The following is a 22,760-nucleotide window of genomic DNA, read 5'->3' on the forward strand; positions in this document are numbered from 1 at the left end:
AGTGATTAAAACTTCAATCTCCAAACTCTTAAAAGATATTTATGTGCAGTTATGGAAGCCATTTAAAGAAAAAGCAACTCTTAATACATTCAAGTTTGCTCAGCTTCTTGTGGGAAACAATATCTTACCTGATGGAGTCTTACTAATCTTACTAATATATTACATGCAATATTTTTGTACTACATCGACACTGCCACACAGCTTTGCATCATAGAGCAATAGCCTTAAATAATCTCTTAGCTCAATACAATTTTTTCCAAGGTTAGCATTTCATCTGGTATGAGTCTGAACATTGTATCATGTTGCTATTTGGGATCTTAAGTCACTGAGATCATCTGTACTTGCCTTTCTCCCCTTCAATCTGTTACTGATCTTAATCAGAAATGTTTCTGAAATTTCACAGTAACCTAGGAAATACCTTCCCATTATGCCTGCCCTATAGTCTGCCTTATGATGATACGTCATCTTCCTGTAACAATCTGCTTAGAGTTCAAAGGGACAGTGTAGCTGTAACAGTCCAGAATCAGAAGACAGAAAAATTTTATTTTCTTTTATATTTCCATTTTAAAAAAATAGGTAGAAAGAAAATTCTTTAGTTTAAAATGTAGGGATTGTTAAGAAATGAGATAAGCCAATTTTGCTAGAGTTTGGTTTTGTACTCTCTGAAGAAAAAAGTAGTGAAATAATAAAAAAAAAAAACCTGGAAGTTTAGGTTGACTGAATTTCTCATCTGCCTTGGCTAAGACTAAAGCCAATCTCTTTTACATGTCTGACTTTACAAAGAGTTCCTATTCCAGCTGCGAGGGACTGCAGGAGGAGTGCTTAAGATTCGTGGGAAAGATGCAAAGAAACAGGACTATCTCACCCTGTGATATGCAGGTACTTGACTCTAAAATGCAATTAGGGCAATTTAAGGACAAGCAGATAAATACACCACCATTGTTGCTTTTGGCAGAAATTTCTAGTGGTGGACTCTTCACAGATTCTTTTCCTGATATCTTGCTGAAATCTACATCTATCCTATACCTCAGAATGACCCTATTGCTCTCTACAGTGTAGATTATTTGTTGATACTACAGAAAGATCTGGAGTATGTCAAATCTGAAAGCAAACTGATGAATCTCATCTCCCAGTAGGAAACAGTAGATCAAATATGTCTACAGGGTTATTCATACTTAACTTTTTATTGTAAATTAGCTAAAACAAAGTTTTCCCTCTGCTGCACTCAAGTGGTACTTTTCAGTTGAATTCAATGGTATGAGAAGTCAGATTCCAGTCTGCCAGAGGTTGACTTACAATAGTGTCTTCATAAATTATTTATGATTATTTGCAACATGGACAATAACTCCATGGCTTGTTCAAAGGCATTACATTTGCTTGTGTTGAACTTAACAAAGTGTAAAACAGTTTAGGTAATGGAGAAGATGTTAACATCAGATTGTGACTAATTTTCTGTCTGCTATGAGGAGAAACAGCATTAGTTCCCATGCCAAAATCTATAAATCAGCGTGTTGAAAAGGTAAGTTTTAGACAAGTGTTCTTACAGAAAATGTGGATAAGAGTCAAAAATGAAAAAATTCTCCTTTAATGTTATCTCCCAGAAAACATCTCTAGAAATTGAGTAGCTCAGAGGCTTTTGAAGCCCTCCTAAAACTGGAGTTGAAGAAGGTCAACTGTCAAGATGCTGTCAGCAGCCGACAATTAAAGGGTGGCTAGAAAGCACTGAGAGCTCTCTGCCAGTTGCTTTGTACATTTTAAACATCTGGAGCTTAAGAGACCTTTCTTGAGAAAGAATCATTTATTTGCAAACTAGTTTTCATCAGCTATCATAAAAATTTACAATGGCAAACACAGATTGGCATTAACTGCTTTTTACTTTACTATTTTATGAAATACGAAATAATTTCTACTAATATTTGGAAAACAACAGAACTCAGCTTAGGCTTTTTCACAGCAGTAGTAAACATGATTGAAAGGAAAAAAAAAAAAGGATTAATCAAGCGATGCTGTGCGTATCTTTACACTAAACCGTGAATACTAATTTAAAAATTCGAATGCAGTGGAACTGAGTTACAGTTGCATGATAAGTGGATGAAACGAATGTGAGGCTGCCCCCCAAGACCACCTGACATGTTTAAAAATTATAATCCTCCCTCTCGCTCATGATTGGATTTAAAAAAACAAAAAATGCTTGCTACAGTGTTTAAACAAAAAATAAAAAGTAAACAAAATCCCACACTCCTTTACTCTGCTGCAGAAGACCTGAAGTGCTGTATGCAGGGGGAGGATGAGAAGAAAGAATACTTCTCTGGTGTGTGCTCAAGACTCTTTTTACAGCAAGCTTTACTAAAGGTGAAAAGTGTTAATCGCTATGAGGAAATCTTAACATGAAGAAATAGGCTTGCCAGTTATTAAATAAATAAAGCATGAAGTGCTGCTAATTTTTCAATTATTTTCAAAATAAAAAATAAGTACTACTAGGCATATTGGGAGGAAGGTGAGAAAAGGATTGCTGAAGGATAAGGAAATTAAAGGCTTCGATGAACATTATAGCTTTTAATGCATGTTCAATAACTTGACTTTTGCAAAAGATCAAATGATTGGAACAAGGCTTTTGATCACCTCTTCTCAATAGGCATAGAATCATAGAATGGCCTGAGTTGGAAGGGACCTCAAGGATCATGAATCTCCAACCCCCCCGCCACAGGCAGGGCCATCAATCTCCACATTTAATACTAGACCAGGCTGCCCATGGCCCCATCCAATCTGGCCTTGAACATCTCCAGGGATGGGGCAAGCAACTGGGTTTTAAAAGTTCCTGCGTCCCTCGGTCATCACATGCAAGGTCAGAGTTCTTCAGTAGAGGTGAGATGTTTTTCCTCAAATTACACTCACGCTTTTCTCCAATAATCAGCTTACTGTAATGAAAACCAGTGGAAAAGTGCCTATTTGGACAAAACACCAATTAGAAGGTTTTCTAGTTCAGGACAGGATTTATCTGTCACTTCAGCTATTGCAATCCAGAGGCCTCAATTTCAAGCCATGTCTCTGCATGGAGAAGTGAGCTCCAGCTCACGCCAGGACCCCCCAGTGCCCAGGAAGACTGCTGTGGCCATCCACATTGGGGAAACAGCCCAAGCAGAGAGGGAGCTTGGATGTTTCTCTCCTCTACCCTCTTAGCAGCACAAAGCACAAGTCATTGTCTACTTCTGTCTGACGAAGAAGGCAAAAAATGCTTTCCAGACAAGCTCTTGTACAAAGCAGCTTTTTAGATGTGGCTATTTCATTTATGAAATAAATGGGTTCAGGCTTTGATGATGATATATACCATGAACTTCGGTCAAGATATTCATGTTGTACTGCTTTTTGTTACCATACTGTTACAGAAGATATGTTTTGGTGGTGAATACTATTACAACAGCCATAGTTTCATGGTTCAAAGAGGGAGGATGTTACAGCCTTGCTGCATGAAAAATACCTTGTGAAACAGTGCCATGCATTTCGGTCCTTAAGCAAAATTATCATTTTCCCGCTGTTCATCAGTTTTTTAAATTATTACTTACATAGTTGTACCATTGCAGCAGATCATGGTCCATACTCTACACAGCGAGATCTACCTTGTCTGTATGACAAATGTATATGCTTTTGCAGGTGATTGTACAGAAGCTAAAAATTAACTGTGAGATTGATTGTCACTTCATATAAAATCTGGTAGACATTTTTATTTTTATTTATTTATTTTTTTTCCCCATGAGAAATGAGAGAAAGGAGGTGATGGGAGGAAGGAAAAGAATGCATCGCAGTTTCTCTGGGCCACTGGAAGCAGCTTAACAGTACCTCGACTGTGGGGGAGCAGTGGAAAACACTGGTGTGAAACAGGTTCTGCTAAAGGCTAACAAGCCTAATATTTGATCTAGCTAGTGAAGAGGAGTGCTTATAAGTCCCGAATGCTCAGTGGGTCTGATCTTTCACAGATATAAATTGATGAAGACCTATTAATCTCCATGGAACCATGCCATTTTACACTCTCACACTCCGATCCAATTTGAGTCTTCTTTTTCTCTTTCAGTGGTTCTACTTTTCAAAGCAACTACAAAAACAAATCAACTGTGCACCTGAGGAATTTGCTTGGTAAAGACATACATTCCTGTTTTATCTTTCCACCTGGGTCCTTTAGTTCATTGGAAAAACTGAAGACCATTCTTTTGTTAAAACAAACAAACACACAAAAAAACCCACCAAACAACAGAATAGTAGAATTTGGAAAATACACTACTTTCAGTATAATAATTCTCCTTCTACAGTACATTATATTCTATGTCATCTAGTTTTGTAAGGCATTTTCAGTGTACTGACAAAGAGCTCGTTAATAATTGTGTCTTTTCTTCTACAGCAAAAATGAACTCACTATACTCCTTGAAGAAAATCTCCCTCCTCTCCTTTGCTGATGTATGTAAGTTCTCCTTTCTTAATCACGACTAATAATTGTTTTCCTGGCTGTCTTACAGTCTTCTAAAGGTAATATTGACTAAAATGGAGATACACTGACCAATTACATTTATGACGGCTGCTCTGATGTCACTTGAACATTGCTATTAATAGAAGATATTGTGGCAGCGTGTGAAACAGAAATGCCTATTAATAAGTCAAATAGACCCAGGTCATATCCCAGCATTTGAAACAAATCATAGCAGTAGCTTTTTCAGCATGGCTATCAGTTAGCCCAAAGTGAGAAGTATGCCAGGTGGCCCTGTCTCCACTAAGACATCCTGCATCCACATTCATCTCTCCCTGGGTCTCTCTGTGAGCAATCCTCATCCACCCCAGCAGCCTGATATGCAGGAGGTCCTCCTTCTGCTTAACCTTCTCAAAAGGTTAAGGCCAAGCATAAGTGGCAAAATGAGTGAGAGGTGAAACCAAAAGTCAGATGTTGCCCATATTTATTATATTTCTGCGAGCAGCTGCATACATAGGTAAGGTTCACAGCACTGCTACACCCTCAGTTTCTGATGGAAACTGATGCTCCTCTACAGAAATATTAAGCAGATGCTGCCCTCTGAGACTCTTTAAGCAGCTCTCCCAAGTCTATAATAGGCTCACAACATGCAAAGTGGAAAATATCTACACCCCTTGGCTGACAGCTGAGTGCCTGGGAAAGTACAAAGGCATTTCATATCAATAGATGTTCATTTCTAAAGCACAGCAACCACCTAAGAATTGTCAGCTCTTTCTAAGGGATGAGCCCTTGCACTAAGGTGTGGCAGCATTGGCACCCCATATTAGTGAGCGTAAAATGGTGAAACCCCAGAGGGTAGCCTGCCTTCACAAGCACTGCAAAAACTGAGCTGTGGGAGAAAGGCTGAGTACTGGGGAGGAAGGGAAGAAGAGCATGAGAGCATAGACCCTTTATTTCAGAACAAATAATGTGTGCTTTTCAGAGGGCATGAGCAATTACATGGTAGCAGTAGCTCAGTATAATCTTCTAGGATTTCTCTAGTTAAAGTTGAGGTTTCTTAATTTCAGCCTTAAAGATGTGCATTCCTCAGAGCCATCTCTTAGTTGCTGTACATTCAGTCAAAAACATGCTTACCTCCCACTTTATTCTTGGAAGGTAATGTTCCCTTCCAAAACCTCTTTGCTACATCCAGATGGGTTAGAATCATGGACTGCTCTGAATGACCACATAGAGAACGGTACACAGGTCCTGGCAGCAATCTCTCCACAAGTGTGTTTTTATGCCTCCAAGACAATTAGCTAAATAAGATTTGATGGGAAATTCTGTGCTGTGCTTTTAAAAAATCTTACACTGCTAACATTAACACATGCTGTAGTGAAAGATTAGTTGGTTTGTTTTTTCATACCAGGAATTTTTGTGGGTAACTAGTATAAACCTACCAGCTACAGAAAGAAATCTCTGCAGATATCTTCTGCTAAATATTTGTTTCTTATTTTTAATATAATCTACTCAAAGAAAAATAAATCTTGCTTTCTGTGTTTGCATGCAATTCTCCTTTAGATAAACTATCACAAATTTGTCTCTCTGTGTGACTGGGAGAATCCTAACTGCTCACCCCCACCTATTAAGAGGGAGAGATCATCAGCTATGTTTATCTATCCAGGCAACCTGGATATCTTATTTGGCTGGATAGCAAGCTAGCAGAGGCGTATCATATACCACCATGAGACTATGTGGCTTAAATAAGTAGCTAAACTGAGTTATCATCCATCCTCACAGCTCCCACTGGGAAGAAGAAAGGAATAAGAAAATCAAACTCAGTAGGGCCCTTTCATTAGTTTAATTTCTATAGTTCAACATTGTTTACATAACAAAATGACAGCTAATTTTTCACTGTCTAAGAACAAGTGAAAAATGTACCTCGAAATTACAGCATCATTGAATGGCAGATACTACACTATTAAATGTGTGTAAGAGAAGTACTTAAATCATTTAATTGCTGCCTTCTGAAAACTGTCCCTGCACCAAAATTTTTGCCTACAAATTTGCTACTGATTCTGGCTTCTGAGTCGCTCTCTCGTCTATCTGATCTGGCTCTGATTTCTTAATTTTGTATTTGAAAACAGGAGGCCTTAAAACAGATCAGCTTTGAGCACTGTGAACCATAGCAATACGTATCTGACTCTGACACAGTCTGATACAGAAAAACAAATGATAACTTCAAAAGACCAAATACTGTTTTTCTAATGCTATTTTCTTGGGATGCTGCTGTAGTAAGAGTAGTAGTAAAAATAGACTTAATAAGGGTTCTAAACAATTTTCTGGAAGACAGAAGAATTCTTTTGTTAAATAGTCTTTCAGAAGTGGATGTTGAATTTTAAATTTCAGTAAATTGAATGAATTTGCTTAAATAGAACAAATACAACCTATCTCCCTAGTATGTACTTCAGACTTGACAAATACCTACTGCTATCAGAAGACATGTCCTTTGCTTTTCCACTTACTGTGAAAAGCTTACCAGTCTCTCTTGCATAATTGCATATAAGGGCCTTTGTGGTGCCTGGCTTTACAGCTGTCATTGCCTACATGGATGCACCTCAGATTGGCCAGAGAAATAAAAAGCATTAGAACTTTTGAACTGCTCTAGGATATGGAGACCAGAAGTCTGAGTATCCCAGTGACCTCAGGGCATAAACTCTAAATAACATCAGTTTCACATCCTAAAGCTTGTGGCTGAAAAGTGTCATTTTCACACTACACGTAAAGCCAGCGTTTGACTAGAAGTATAAAAACTGATGTCCCTGCAGGAATATGCTTATTTTCTGGCTGAAGAACAAGAAAAATGAATGCTATAATTCTAGCATACAGAGACCCATCTTCTACCCAATATGGATGTGGGAGGAAGAATACTGAGCCATCATTTCATTACAAAACACGTAATTTTGTTCTGGCAGCTGGTAAGACCCCAGCTGTCCCTTTCACTTTCACCCTGTGACAAACACATGGTGAGCTGTAAGAACTTCAAGCACTAAAATGGAAAAAAAAGATGAACAGTGAATTGCTGAGAATGCTCATTTGAATGGGATGTCTTCCTGGCTGCCCAATTTGCTTTTCTGTTAGCCCCACTGCATCTAGAGCTTTTGGCCATATATTTACAAGATCACATGACAGATTAGGTATTAAACATTTCTTATGATTAAATGAAGAGGCATCAGCCTTTTGTCTTTTGACAGTAACATCTTGGTGAGTAGCTGTCATTTCTGCCTCATACCACTCAAATAAAGGAAATCACCAGTACAAGAGAAGTTTTTTTTTTCCCCGATGAGACTAAAAAAGTACAAGAAAACCATGTATGCATCATAAAATATCAACTTTTTAGGCTATTTGTCCTTAAAAGATGCTTCACTATTGATAGAAGGACCACTGGGTGAGTGAAAAGGAATTGTGTATGACTGAATGTCTCAATTATAATTCATGACTGCAATGAAAACACTGGAAAATAAGTCTGCTTTGATGACCTACCGAGGGATCTAGTAAGGGCAAGTCGAGAGCTGGGCTTCAGGAGGGAAAAAAACTTAAATGGAGAGGAAGGGGAGGAAACAGTTGCTCTTATATGCTATATTTATATACTATGGCACAGAATTAAAGATTTCACAATTTAAAAGTGCTCTGCAGTACAATGAATCAAGTTCAGTAGAGTGTGCATTACTCTGTTGGAATCACTTCACAGGTGACAGCTCATGTCCCCCCTACTGAAATAACCTCAGAAAGAGCAGCCATTATATTATAGGAAGCTTCTGCAGTACAGTCTTTTTGACACAATGTGACTCCAAATGCTAGGAAGCTTCTTATCCTCTGCAGAGGCCAACCTTAAATTGTATTTTGTTCTTGATGCTGAATGGAGAACGTTCAGAGAAAGCACTGCAGAGAAACTTTCATTAGTAAAGTAGAAAAACAGTGTCATATCCTCAACTGAAGTACACTTAGCATATTTACTATTCATACCAACAGTAGCAGCTGCTACAAAACATAGATTTCAGAGCTTAAAAACCAACCTTCTCTCAAAAGAAGATTTTGTTTATCTAAAAATCAGTAATTTAAGTCTACAAAGCAAGTATGAACCAATGTCTTCCAGACTGCCATTTGGAAACACAGTTATTTTTGTGTAGCTGTAAGGTTGTTTCTTGCAAAACAGACTGTGTAGCCCCTCTAGACTGAGGCTTCCCTTGGTCACATTTACTAATGGATCATTGAACAAATACTGCATTAATCTTTCTAAACTTAGGCCTAAAGAAGTAGCACTTTAGTTTTTAAAACAGCTGGCAGCTCCCGTAAGATTTTAGGGAGGGCTGAGGAGAACAGAATGGCACAGGGATTACGGAATAATAGCTCAACCATCACAGCTTGACTTGAGGTTGTTGCACGACACGAAAAAAATTGTCCTTAAGTACCTCAGAACAGATGTGGCACTAAAGAGTCTATCTGTGACAAGCCTCTTTGTTTCTGCAGCCATCAGTAAAGACACAGCAGAGGAAATGGAGGAGCTGCAGTTATGCATTTGCAATACACAAAGTCCTTGTTTTCCCACTAGGCACTGCAGAATAGCAATTGTCCATTCACAGCACATATCACATCCTCTGCATTTCAGAGCTAATATTTTTGCAGTCCTTAAGCAGGCATGTTTGAGCCTAGTCTGGTTAATTTTTGTAACCCTTTCAGGTGCATTGCATGAGGTAGGTGTGCTCATGTTCTCTTCTTTGCCATGTAGGTAGTTTCATCAGGTATAAATTTTAAAGTTAAACTGAAAGATTTTCGAATTCTAGAGGGTTTATATCTACAGTAACATCTCAAAGAGAGCTGTCTTGTTTCACAAATTGGGAAAATGCGAAGATTGCTAGTTGCTAAGCATACCTGTATTTTAATCCAATTAACAAAGGACATTGGCTGTGTCGCCTGAAATTATTTTTAAGAACACAGACACGCAAGCTCTTACAAGTGGCTCCTCCTCTTGTATGTTAGAATCACGCTCCTGAAAACAATGTTAGTTTTATGCTAGCAGTTGCTTTCGCTTCCTGCAGCACACACCGGCCACTGTGCTGCTGCAATACTCATTCAAGGCAGATCACTAGCTCAAATATGAATTGAGCCTATACGCTCTTAAACTGGCATCAGGCTGCATTACTTCAACTTCCAATTAATTTCCACTTTTCTCAGGGTGAGTAGCAAAAGCTGTCTGAAAGCTGGCATTAATATAAGATTATGAGCTCACTCCCTTCACACCGTGGATCTGCTCATCAGTCAAAACACAAGCTTCTTAATTTCAAACTTATGAAGTCAAACAAACTAAAAAAAAAAGGTAGATATAGTCCTAAAATTGAAGCTGATAATCTCTTCTGCTCGATCTGTTTATTTCCAGCTCCTTTCTCTGCTCTAACTCTCAGACGAACTCACAACCCCCCCAGGATACAAATGAGTTTGTTTTCTTTTCCCTTCATCTAAGCCAACAGAGTACCAGGTATCCTCTCCTGTCATAGAGCAGTCAGAAAATACACACAGAAAGCAATCACACTTCCCTTTGCAGATCAAAAAAGGACTACAATAACAGATTATTTCTGCAATCTCCTTCTGCCATCACAGAGTTAAACCAACATAAGTTAGAATTCTCATCCAGTTTGAATAAAGAGAAAAAGGGAGGAAATTCAAAATCTTGTTGCTGTAGTAACTATCATCAGCAAAAATCTTTCCCAATAAATAATAGTATTATCTCCCTCTCCCCCTCACAGTTTTAGTTCCCCTTCAGAAATCATCATGCTGGCTCTTTTAGATTTGCTGTACATACCTCAACCATTAAACAAGACATTTAACCATAGTGGCAGTTCTGTGACCTTTGAATGCTGTGAAATCTGTAAGCGGTGCAGCTTGTTCATGAAGACTTGTACTGCAGAATCCAGTAACTGCATCCAGGATTAGGAATACAAGTAAATAACAGCAGCAACAACAACAACAAAAAAAAAAAAAAAGAAAAAAGAAAAAAAGGAAAAAAAAAAAAAGGAAAAGAAAACCTCCCCAAGACCCCCAACCCAGCCAATAAACCACCTTAAAAGCAAAAAAAAATCGGAAAGAGAGTGCACTTTCTGCCAGTGTACGGACTGGGGTAGAGCTGAGCTTGCTGCAGTCAGCCTGTCTGTGTTAGCAAGCAGAAGGCCGTGCACGGCTGGGAGGTGCTGTCAACTGCCACAGGCAAGAGAAAGCAGACCAATCCGCTTCGGCACTGTCAGCTCGCTGGAGTGAAGCCTTTTCTGTTTATGTTTCCTCATTTCAGGAGTGACGTCAAAGGGTTTAGTCTTTCCTCTGCATGTGCTATTAATTTTAAGCGACTACTATGGGAAGAATGTGACAGTGATTTAAGCAGGCTACCTTACTAAAAGAAGCCAGAGGCATAATTTGTCTGTCCTGGATTTAGCTTCGAAATACTTTATAATGAGAGGTACTAGAATGATCCAAAATATTCACACGATATGGAGATAGCTATAAATATGCACATATATAGAGTAGAATTCTTAAATATTCTTAAGATATTTCCCAGGGACAGTTGTTATCTGTTTGGGTTGCGGTGCAAAATCAGACCTGATTCTGCCCTTGCCCGGAAGGAAATCAGGAACTGCTTCTCTGAATTCAGTGCTGCTACACCAGTGTAAACCTGGCAAAAGAGATAAGACAGAGCTACTGTACACATCCCTTTATCAGTGAGCACAAGCTATATTGCAAATTAGCAAACTCCTCTCATTATTACATTATGGTCTGCTTAAGATCTGCTGCTCTGGACAAACATCCATTCCATCAGTCAGTCACAGCCCAGCTGTGTTCTCCTTACAACTCTGCCATAGACTGCCACGAGGGTTTTATTTCATACCAAAGTCTGTGTCAGAAGGCAAGAGGCTGACTTCTTGTGTTGCTGCATCATTGGCAGAAGGGATGCTATGCAGCTGAAGCAGAAGGAGAAAACAAGTAGCATATGTCAAGGTCAATTAGCACAGGCAAGAGAGGCCATACCAGCACAAGATAGCTGATAGGAGGTCAGCTGGTAACAACAACTGTTTAACTGTCTTCATCATTTTAATTTTATTGATTTGCTCTTCCAGGGGTTCCTTGCAAAGAGATTGGTTTACTATGCCTGGCTCTCTCCTAACAACTCCGAACAGTCTAACAACTAATTTTAAAATTCATATAAATGCTTTTGGAAGTGGATAAACTGACAACTTTTAGTGATCCACAGAACAGGTAAAGAAAAACAAGTGCAGTGAGAGCTTCTCCAGGAGAATACACCCATGACAATCAATTGATGCTATCACAGATTGTTCTGGAAAGGCCAAAATATTTATGATTAATGTTTTTTTAATCACATAAAATTCTGCCTGTGGTGTCACTGCTAACATAACCATATTCAGCAAGAAATACAAAGGGTTGTGGTGTTGTAAGTGCTGGAATAACATGTTAAAAATATATTAAGTAAGTTAGTGATTTACAAAATCAATTAGAGCTCATTATCTTCATCTGACTGTGCTTAGAAAACTGTATGAAGCAATCTGGAACATATAAATAGCCATATTATCTCTAATACAAAGAAAATTATCACATTCATCTTCACTCAGCATTAGTAAGGGCTCAGCCAAGTATTGCACTTTGGGAATTCCTCTTCAGGGACCAGTTTAGGGAACATCAGCTGAAAACAATATAGTTCTCCAATGAGAATGATCAGATCTGAATGATCTCATATTGTTTAGTTCTGCCCTGGTTTCAGCTGGTGCGTTATCAACAATGTTTTTCTCCAAAACACAGAATCATACCAAAAGGTATGATGGAAAATCAACTCTACCTCAATTGAAAAAAAGGAGTGTTGTTAACTGTGTATATTTATTCAAAATAAAAAATGACAGAGCGAAACTCCAGACCTAAATACTAGTAGAGTTAATTCTTTGTACTGGACACATTATTTGGCCTCTAAAATCTTTTAGAGGCTTCATAGCAACATTTATATAACTGTGACTTGTCTCAAACTCTGCTGGGCATTTCTTAGGAGAGTCCCTACAATTTATGAGGACCCACATTAGGAATGTGACATTGTAGGCAGTCAAGATCCTCCATCCAGACATGTTATGGCTCTGTACAGAAGTAGGTAACTGGCAATGAGGAGGGGAATATATTTTCTCCACATTCACTGTGGTTAGAACAAGTATATTGCAACAAAGGTAAGTTATCAGACGTGAGAGAAACTAAAGGTAGGAGAGTGAAATACTGAAATAGCTTGGCAGTGATAGTCAAGAGTGTCCTATTACTGGCTATTTTTAAAAGTAGGGTTAGGCAAACATCATTCACGAGCAGTTATAATATAGGTGCTACTTTGGAATATAGGCACTAGGGGATTTATGAATGTCTATTTAATCCCATTTTTTTTCTTCCATTTTCTATACTTCAATATTGATCTTATTAATACTGCACTGTGTTTTATGAGCGAGGGTGCTGGTATGTTTTAGGTCTATGCAAAGTCTTAGATACTATCTCTGAGGCCACCTCAGTGGCCTGGAAATCATGTGGCCCTCTGAGAAGTAGCAGCCTTTGTGGTTTTTGTGATGGAGATACTTTCTTGGTTAAATGACAGAGTGGCCGGGAAGCACATAATGTTGAAGTTTCTACTTAGAGAAAGACAAGATCAAATGAGTACATATATGCAAAGATAGGAAACAGAAGGAGCCTAGAAAAAAAGTCTGGAAAGATGAAAAGTTAATGATTATTTATGAAGGGTTGTAGAAGAAAAAAGAAGAAAGCAAACCAACATATGTACAAATGTAAAATATATTCATGTGAAGAGAAGGAGCTGGAAACTTTAAAGCAAGATTAAAATTACAACTTAATTGACATAACAAACTTGATAGGGTACAGTCATGTGAATATGTGACTAGAATACTAATACCAAAGAGCACATCTTGTTCAGAAAGAACAGGAGGGAAAAGGGTGAAGGAGATTATGCCATGCATCTCTCTCACATGCTCAGAATGGTCAGGAAACACGTACTGAAAGTATGATGAATAATACAAAGAAGAATATAGGCATTGTTAAGTGATCTGCAGCAGATCTAGAAATCTCAAGTGGATAACTCTTTCATAGCAATTAACAGGATTGTTTGAAGCACATGATTTGGCCATAAAGGGAGATTTTGATCATGCAGCTCTTGGAAAAGAGCTGAACTAGGCAGAGACACCTTGGGTAATTCTCTCCAGAATAAGTGTTCAAGGAATCCCTCAAATTTATGAGCCTATCTTTCTAAGCAATCCTGCTCAACTAAGTAATTTCTTCCTTTTCTAGTCGTGGCTTAGCACTGGTGGCACTCTGATGAGTCTTCATTGATTCTCTCTTCTCAGCAATGGTGGCACACCAAGATATGCTGTCTTCTACCATGGGATAGCATTCCTCTTCTTAAGCCCCCAACAGTCTCTCTCTTCCATTCACTGCAGTCTTTAGAAAGGAACTTGGATATTAGAGACTGCTTAATCTCTCTCAAATAGAACATACTCTTTATGCCCATTCTGTATGAAACCAAAAGAAACATATTCAAGTCCACTAAAAAATTGATTTGTGCATTATATAATGACAGGTCACAGACCAAGGCGTCTTCTTCCTAAGATACTTTCCACTTAGAATTAATCATAGAATTGCTCAGATTGGAAAAGACCTTAAAGATCATCAAGTCCAATCATGACCTAACCATACTACCCTAACTAACAACCCTTCACCAAATCACATCCCTGAGCACCACATGTGTTAAAAACACCTGAATGTTTTTTGAACACATCCAGGGATGGCGACTCAACCACCTCCCTGGGGACCCTATTCCAGTGCTTAACAACCCTTTCTGTAAAGAAGCATTTCCTGATATCATACCTAAATTTACCTTGGCACAACTTAAGGCCATTTCCCCTCGTCCTGTCACTTGTCAGTAGAGGCCAACCCCACTCTCACTGTAAGCACCTTTCAGATACTGGAAGAGAGCAATAAGGTCTCCCCTCAGCCTCCTTTTCCCCAGACTGAACAGCCCAAGTTCCTTCAGTCTCTCCTCATAGGGCACATTCTCCAAGCCTCACAAGCCTTGCTGCCCTTCTTTGGACCTGCTCCAGTACCTCAATGTCCTTTCTGTCCTGGGGTGCCCAAAACTGAACACAGTACTCGAGGTGAGACCTCACCAATGCTGAGTACAGGGGCAGGATGACTTCCCTAGTCCTGCTCACCACACCATTCCTGATAAAAGCCAGGATGCCATTGGCCTTCTTGGCCACCCAGGCACACTGCTGGCTCATATTCAGACCACTGTCCATCAGTACACCAAGGTCCCTTTCCATTAGGCAGCTTTCCAGCCACTCCTCCCCAAGACTGTAGGGCTGCCTAGGGTTTTTGCGACCAGAATGCAGGATTGGACACTTAGCCCTATTGAAACTCATACAGTTAAGCTCAGCCCATCCATCCAGTCTATCCAGGTCCATCTGCAGTGCCTTTCTCTCCTTAGGCAGATCAATACTCCCTCCCAACTTGGAGTTGTCTGCAAACTCACTGAGGGTGTGCTCAATCCCATATTTCTCCCCCTGACTTCTTTCCTTCTTAAATTCTACCTTGGCCATCTTTAGGAAGGGCTCAAGCATGGGACAACGTGTTAGTCTTTTTACAGCTATCAATAACATATGAAGGAAAAAAACATTTTTAGAACATGGGAATAAGGAGAGGAAGATGATGCATCCCTAGTAACCTGCTGCCATGGCTGAGAGAGTTCATATCTCACATTTCTTTCACATGCCTCATTTCCCTCAGAAATTCCTCTGAATTGCAAGGTGTTAGATGATACACTAACTCCCAAAGGAATTTGTTCTTTTCCTTAAGACCTTAACAAGTAAGCCTGAGGATGCTGAAGAACTCCATGATCAAACACATCCTTAGTTAAATCTGTAGCATCTTTCTTTGTTGGGCCACAATAATGATGAAAAACTGGAAGAGGCACAGTCTGCTGTAATCGTGAAAATAGAAGGAGAAGAAAGAAGAAGGTGGACAACCTCAGTAAAAGTGTAGTGTAAAGTAGATTTTTTATATATCCCACCCTAGAAACTAACACTTGCAGGTTAGTTTCTAAGTTATACTGGGTATATTACCATTAGGAAAATTTAAAGACAAACTTACCCAAGCTGAAACATGTGGAACAGCTGGATAGTGACTGGAAGCAGACATCCAGTGGTTGCCTTTATACAAATCAGTGTCCTCAGCTAAATTTTTAGTCTTGTTATAGACGCAGAGAATGGTTGTGAACATCCTTTGTGCACCATCTGTGGATCAGAGTCCCATACAATTCCCCTCTTCACTTGGATCTGTACAATATTTTCTGTGAATCTGCAGCCTGCCTTTGTGAAAGGTCTGAAGATGATGTAGGCTGGTGATCAGCTGAAGTTTAGGGGTGTCTGTAATGACCCAGGCGGAATGCAGAGGGCACTATGTCTCAGAGAAGCATGGAGATAGGCGGGAGCACAATGTCCTGAGCAAGGCCACACCAGCGCAAGGACATAAATTGCTGATACGACTGTAGGATTAATTTATCCGACTCAAAAAGGTAGCATGGTGCACAGCTTATACTGCTGGGGCTTGACTTAATCTGACTGAGTGCTGTTGTAAGTAAGATGACACTGCTCCTGCATTTCAGGAGCAAGGGAACAATCCGCAGCTTCCACAGACTTAACTAGACATTATTCTGTCCGACTTCCCAGCCTTGATCTGACGATAGGCTGGTAGGATATCTTTTCCAATGTTAGAAATTCAACTGTTTCTGACAAATAACTTCCCTCTAACTATCCCCTATGCCCTTTCCAGAGCTCCCAATCTCCTTTCCATTACTTTTCCTCTCTAATTCAAAATGCTGAATTAAAAAAAGAAAAAATTACTTTGTTTCTGTTAGCTTCTTATTTGCTGGATAGTGCAAAGGCCTTTACATGGGAGGAAGGTTCCTCTCTTAAAACATTTGTTGCAGCTCAAGTGCAGTTTTAAAAACTCAGTTTGGTAGTGGTTAAAAAAAAAAAAAACAGTTGTGATCTGAGCCCAGTTATTTTAGTGGATTCCAAGGCAGTTTGGGCTGACCTCAGACATTTTCCTGAAAGGGAGAACACAAGGGCATCTGGGCAGAGGGTCAGCACTATGGATTTGCTAATAGTCTGCTATTTCAAAGTGGAGAATAGTTCAAATAGGCACATACAGATCCTTAGGTGTCCATACATAGTTATCTTCAGGATTTAGGTTAGGGGTATACTGAAGAAAGAAGGAAATTTACACAGTAGGTAAGGTAGGGAATGCTTTCTGATACAGTGATATGATGGTACTTAACAGTAGGTAAATTAGATATGACTATCTGTATATGATTGGTTGTAGTTTTTTTTTTTTTTAAATCAGGCTACTTGTGTGGTTTGTAAGTTTTCAGATCACATTCTGCTCTATAAAATATTTATTGGCCAGTATATTAAAATTTGTAGAAAAGGAGTGAAGTTCCAGAACTTTAATTTCTCTTGGTTTAACCCAAGAACATTTGGAGCTATCCAATGTGACTAAGTTTTTAGAAAACCTCTCAACTTACTTCAAAATATTTATCCATAGATTCTATTGATCGGAAAGATCGCTGATAAAGTGGAAATTTTATACTATTGCAAAATTATAGAAATAATCTCTTTATGGATTAGATAGTACACATAAACAGCATTGAATAAGCTCAACAAGTACCATACATGCAGGACGAAATCATCAGGAAAAGAGTTTCAAATTTCCATTAACTTGTGGTACTGATCTACAGCGTACCACCAACCTTGATTTTCAGCAGATGTGACTTTAAATTACATTAAAAAATAACAACATATGAGTATTATGAGAGAAATTAGGGCTCAGTGTCTGGTTTCTGTTTTGCAACATTTACATTAATCTTAAGAGGTGTCAATTGGATTACCAGCTGCCACTAGCTTGCTTTTCTTCCTGGAGCAGTAGGCTTCCTGACCAGTAACATGCACAGCAGTGGTAAATCCCCTGACGTCTGAGCACAGACACATTGTCAGAAGTGTGGTTTGTACTGTTGCTGTGGTTGCTGTTTTTAGGTATGAAGAGCATCGCTATCTAGAACTAAAAAGTTGATCTGGAATTCCCAGGCATCAAAAAAGAAGGGTGAGAAACCAAATTTCCAAGTGACTAATTTTTATTTTTATTTTTTTATGACCAGATTGTAAGCAAAGCATTAGTCTTCTTCCTAATAAACTATTTGATTTCAAATCCAGGAAATTTTAAAACAGAAAGCTGAAAGGTTTGCTGTGCTTCCTTACCTGAAAGGTAACTTTCTTTTATTTTCACCAATGGTGACTACTTTAGTCTTCATTGTGCTCACCTACAGGTGAGTGGCACTAATTCCCTCTCAAATCTGAACATGCAGAAAAAAAATCTTTGTCTTAAAACTGGCACAATCAACATATCCATAAATCTAACTTCCAAAACATTGCTGTTGCTGTTATGCCCCCAAATTTACCCACCCCTGATATTTGCAAGCATTTTTTTTTTTTTTTTAATGTATCTCCTTCATTTTTGCAGGTGAATTCTTTAATGTGGTTCCTGCTGTTTAGGCCAGTTAAAGAGAGAAACCAAAGTCAGTAATTTTCTACACCATAAAGAAGGTTGAAGCAAACCTTGAAGAAAACAAACCAGTTGCAATTCTGCACTGCAAGATTAAAAACTGACTCAGAAAAGTGAATGTACCTGTGAAACTGCAAGAAACTGCAAGAAAAGTTTAATCCTTGTTTGTTCTGTTGAATGCCTTACATGCTAGCAAGTAAGGAGGGCCAGAAAAAACATGTCTTCCATGTCAAGCTTTCCCCCCTCCCCAAATATTTTAAATATAGTTTTACTAAGATAAACACAAGTGTTTTCCTCAGCAAATTCTTCAAAAAAGTTTTTTCTTTTCATTAACTGAAATTGTAGTGGGTTTCATTAACCCCAATGTAGTGGAAAAAGTTGTACTAACAGCTGGAAGAATAAAGAGAATAAAGGACAAATTCTCTCACAAACACATAAAAGTGCCACGAATTCTCAACAAATCTAAGATCTCAATGTTAATGTCTTTTGGTCTGCAAATCTCAGTGCTATTCTGTCCAAAATGCAAGCCAAAACAATTGCTTTTCACAGAAGAGGAAGGGCATTGTTGGGGTCACAAAATTCCATTTCCTTAGCATCTTAGACAAAAACATCCCTAATTACTCTTCCATCATATACTTGTAAAACAATCCGCAAAGTTAAAGCAGATATAGAAATATAGAATCAATGACAACATTTCTACAGTAAGAGGTTGGTAACAGGTTGGTAAAAGAAAAGTAGTGATTTGTATCAGTTTTTTTTCTGCACAAACTATTTGAAGTTGTAAAGGCAGAACAATTATAACTTTTTAAAAGACGTAGTTGAAATTGCTGTAAGTTGTTCAAACGTTAAAGATGTTAATGATGTGTCAGGTAGGGAAGAGTGTTAAAAACAGTCAAAAGGTACCACAGATATGTAATGGGCAAAATCTTAAACTGAGGTCAGTGGGAGCTCACCATTCACCCTAATGCATTATTCCTGCCATAATTTATGATGGAAAATATAATCTGTGTTAACAGTGTAGGGATGCTTCAATCATTCTTAACGTCTGGATTTTCATTACATAAAATTGCAATCTTCATGAACAGACAAAGATATTAAGTGACACATAAAACAGGGACATATTCTGTTCTTCCTGTGAAGACGGACCCAGAATAAGAACAGGTTGCTTCAGTTTTGTGCCAAGCATCTGCAATTTTGAAAATTACAGAATACATTAACATCTGGGGGAACTTGTTTTGGTCTGTCCACTGACAGGAGACAAACTATTACTTTTACTTCAGCTGGCTTCTTCCTTCTTCAATTCTAATTCCAAACAACTCTCATCCATGTCTTCACAGACTTCAGCCAGGTCCAAAGCTTCCTCTAAGCATTACAGGCAGCAGCAGAAGTGAGATGATAGAAGTAATAAGTCCCTTAGCTCCTCACCCTACTTATTGCCTGGAGGATGCCTTCTTTGTGCTGCTGAACTTTTTAGAGCTTCTTCATGCATAATTCAGTTATTCTTGATGTGACAATAGTGTCCTCCAGGAACACCCTCTCACCAACTGGACAATTTTCACTTATTCCATGCATCAAAACACTATGTTGACTTTAAACTCAAACCTAGGTTACTGGAAACTAGAGAGAAAATGCTATGGAAGAAGAGAGAACTCTTTTACCACCCTTCCTAAAATCATGTTTCATCAGCTATTGTATCACATAACTTAGGAACTTACTAAAGGAATTTTCAACACCCACCTTTTCTTAGAGGCATCTTTTGACTGATTATTGCAGTGCAGCACCTTTACTGACACCTACCATCCTGCACCCTGGAATCCTGTATTATTTAGAAAAATAACGTTGTTTTCAATAACAGTTGAACTTTCCTTTTGAGAAGTATTTTGCTTTTCTCTCTTCTAATAATACAGTATTTGTTATCTGATGCTATGAGCTCTTGACCCACGGATAAATTCATAGACCTGTGTAAATTAGTATTCAACAAAGAAATACAGCTGAGCTTACTTTTCTCAGTCCCATAACTTTCATAAGATTAATACACAGACTCCTCAGATTGCCATCTCTGATGTAATATGCCCCAAATAGGAGCATCTTACAGTAGGGAAAAAAAAAAAAATGTAAGAAATGTTGTATGTATGAGAAACCTAATAGGAGGAGTGCAATATACTGTACAGCCTATCATAGATCGTATGTGAATCAGTTAATACAAAAGGTTTCTCACAAGCTTGAAACATTTGAATATAATTAAGATGAAATTTATGATGCTGTTATAAACAAATCAGCAATAAGTATTTTCAGACTTAAGGAGTTCATTGAATACTGCAGGTGATATTCCATAGGTCACTGTACAATCAATAAGCATACAAAGGTGTAAAATCAATTGGTGAACAGAGTTTTAGATTAAGTAAGACTAACACAGTAGAAAGATAATAAGTGGAAAATGCTTACCAATGTTGTAGTCTCACAATATCCTCCATGAGGATCTCCAGGAAGAGATCCTTCCTCAGTGGCAGTCAGCACTTAAATGGGGTCTAGGAGAGGTGGAGCCAGGCTCCTCTCCTTCTGGTAGCACAGGTGAATTACCGTCACCTGTGCTCCCATGGCTGACTCATTGCTTGCCTCAGGTGGTCAATCAGAGGTTCAGGCTGTGATTCAGCAGTTCCCATATAGTCACTCTAAAAGTAATGCTTCCTATTTATCTCCATGGAAAATAAAATGGACACGTGGAGTACAATAACACTATTTAATAGAGCAAATTCTAAGTTACAAAGCACTATTTTTCATCACACTCACCACCATTAGGTACGCATTTCCACCAGTAATGAACAAGAGCCTGGATGCCACACTCATAACAATCTGCACAAGTGGACATGACCTACTGTCACTGTTGCCACTGCTGAAATGCACCACCCACCACCTCACTGTGCTACATCCACTGTTTGGTCTCCATTAACAAGTGTTGGTGAAAATAGGTGCTATTTTTTTTTGCACGTGGAGGAATTCAATTGCTCATACCTCGATTGTAATCACACCTTTGCTTCACAAGTATTTCCACGGTATTTGTCAGACTGCTCCTCTGCTGACATCTGTTGCGTGGCAACAAAATGTAATGAAATACTGGTGGGAAGATTCAACCTGTACTGCCATACCACCAACATCCATCTCTGACATCACAGACCAAGAGAATAAAATAGGAGGCCTTACTTCTGGAGCAGCCATTGTAGAAGTACTAGTTTCAATGTTCACTGTTTTTTTTTGTTTTTTTTTTGTAGGAACTAATTAACTAATGCTTATTTTTATTTACATTTAATACTATCTGATCTATAAATATATTCCAATCTTGAAAGCACAGATGTAAACAACAATTTGAGAAGTTGGTTCCTTTCCTATAGATTTCCCTAAAACTTAGGAGTCTGCTTTTCCATTTTTTCCTGCAGAAATGTTATCACTGGATAAATGATCCTTGAGGTCCCTTCCAACCCTGACCATTCTGTGATTCTGTGAAATTTAGTATGAAGTTTGAAAAGTAAACTCCAACAATTTAAAGGCAGTATATAGCATTAGATGTACGAAAGAATGTAATTCAGTATAACTTCTTCGGAATTATATGCAGTATATTATGCTTTCACTGCAAAACTCTAGTGAAACAAACATGGTCCCAAACAGGGTAGAAAAACTACTGCTACAATAACACAACAGATCTGACAGTATTTCTGTTAATTAGTATCAGAGGTATTGCTTAACACAGCAATAATTATGAAGTTACTATGGTGCCAGTCACTGAACTGCAATAAAAATAGGACGTAACTACTAAGGCCTTCTTGAGTCTGATGGAGAAAATTCTACTTTACAATGCTTTAGGTGGAATTCAGATAGGACCCCAATCAATACTCCTTGTTCCTTCTTCTGACCTACCCTTCTCCCGCACAAACATTTTTGCTTTGTGAGCTGAATGCTTTCCCTGTGACCTCCTCAGATTCAGCCACAAAAGAGATGCTTGGTATCCCTACTTTACACTTTAATATGCAGTCCCCTTCCCAGATCCTTGCAAAACCAAGGTATGTATAGAGTAGCTTTCTTTGATTTGTCTTTCAGTGTACTGTCAGAATTTCATCTTCAAAGTCTGCCAAACACATGGAAATACATTATTTTGATTATAACTGAGGAATAACCCACTAGAAATCAAGGTGACATCAAACTAGGGAATTGAAGAAGATTAAAAAATGCATAGTGAAAGTGAAGCTAAATTAAGATTATTTAAAGCATTTTCAATTCTATGCAATAATGAGGTATTGCTACATACCTTCTTCTTTACAATTTAATACAATTATTGTGCAGGTAAGTAAAAATGTGGAATCAAGATGATAGGGACTGGAACTGCAGTGCTTAAAGAATCCAGCCAGGAGAACTTAGTGCAGCTGCCCTTTATCTAAATTCTTTTTTTTTTAGTGAGATTTTTTTCTGTTATGATTAAGACCAGTAAGTATAGTGAAACAAATGAACCTTTAATAAGGGAAAAACCTAACTAAAAAGCAAAAATGAGTGGAAAGTGAGGCAATGTTAGAAAGGACAAGCATTAAGAGACTTGTTTTTGCGTAGACCTAAATTTTCCCAGTCT

The 22,760-nt window shown here is 38.4% G+C and overlaps 1 protein-coding gene and 1 long non-coding RNA gene across 3 annotated transcripts in view; both read right to left on the reverse strand.

Annotated features, from left to right (window-relative positions):
• PDE7B (phosphodiesterase 7B) overlaps positions 1-10,743 on the reverse strand; it is a 162,184-nt gene extending 151,441 nt beyond the window's left edge. Inside the window, exons 1-2 of one of the 2 annotated variants that reach the window (XM_090135750.1) lie at positions 10,607-10,743; positions 10,296-10,410 (exon numbers count right to left, since the gene is read on the reverse strand). In XM_090135750.1, the coding sequence (XP_089991876.1) occupies positions 10,296-10,316 (21 nt within the window). In that variant the 5' untranslated portion in view covers positions 10,317-10,410; positions 10,607-10,743. Of the gene's footprint in view, positions 1-10,295; positions 10,411-10,552 lie in introns of both variants that reach the window. The other variant, XM_090135749.1, reaches the window with a different exon arrangement.
• Positions 10,744-17,784: 7,041 nt separating this feature from the next.
• Positions 17,785-20,631, reverse strand: LOC116242922 (uncharacterized). The gene is made up of 3 exons (XR_004169843.2): positions 20,591-20,631; positions 19,883-19,961; positions 17,785-19,776 (listed from the first exon to the last, which is right to left on the reverse strand). It is a non-coding gene; the product is annotated as an uncharacterized LOC116242922 (long non-coding RNA).
• Between the last annotated feature and the right edge of the window lie 2,129 nt (positions 20,632-22,760).

This window comes from Phasianus colchicus, chromosome 2, assembly GCF_987193195.1.
Source record: "Phasianus colchicus chromosome 2, bPhaCol1.hap1.1, whole genome shotgun sequence".
NCBI lineage: Eukaryota > Metazoa > Chordata > Aves > Galliformes > Phasianidae > Phasianus > Phasianus colchicus.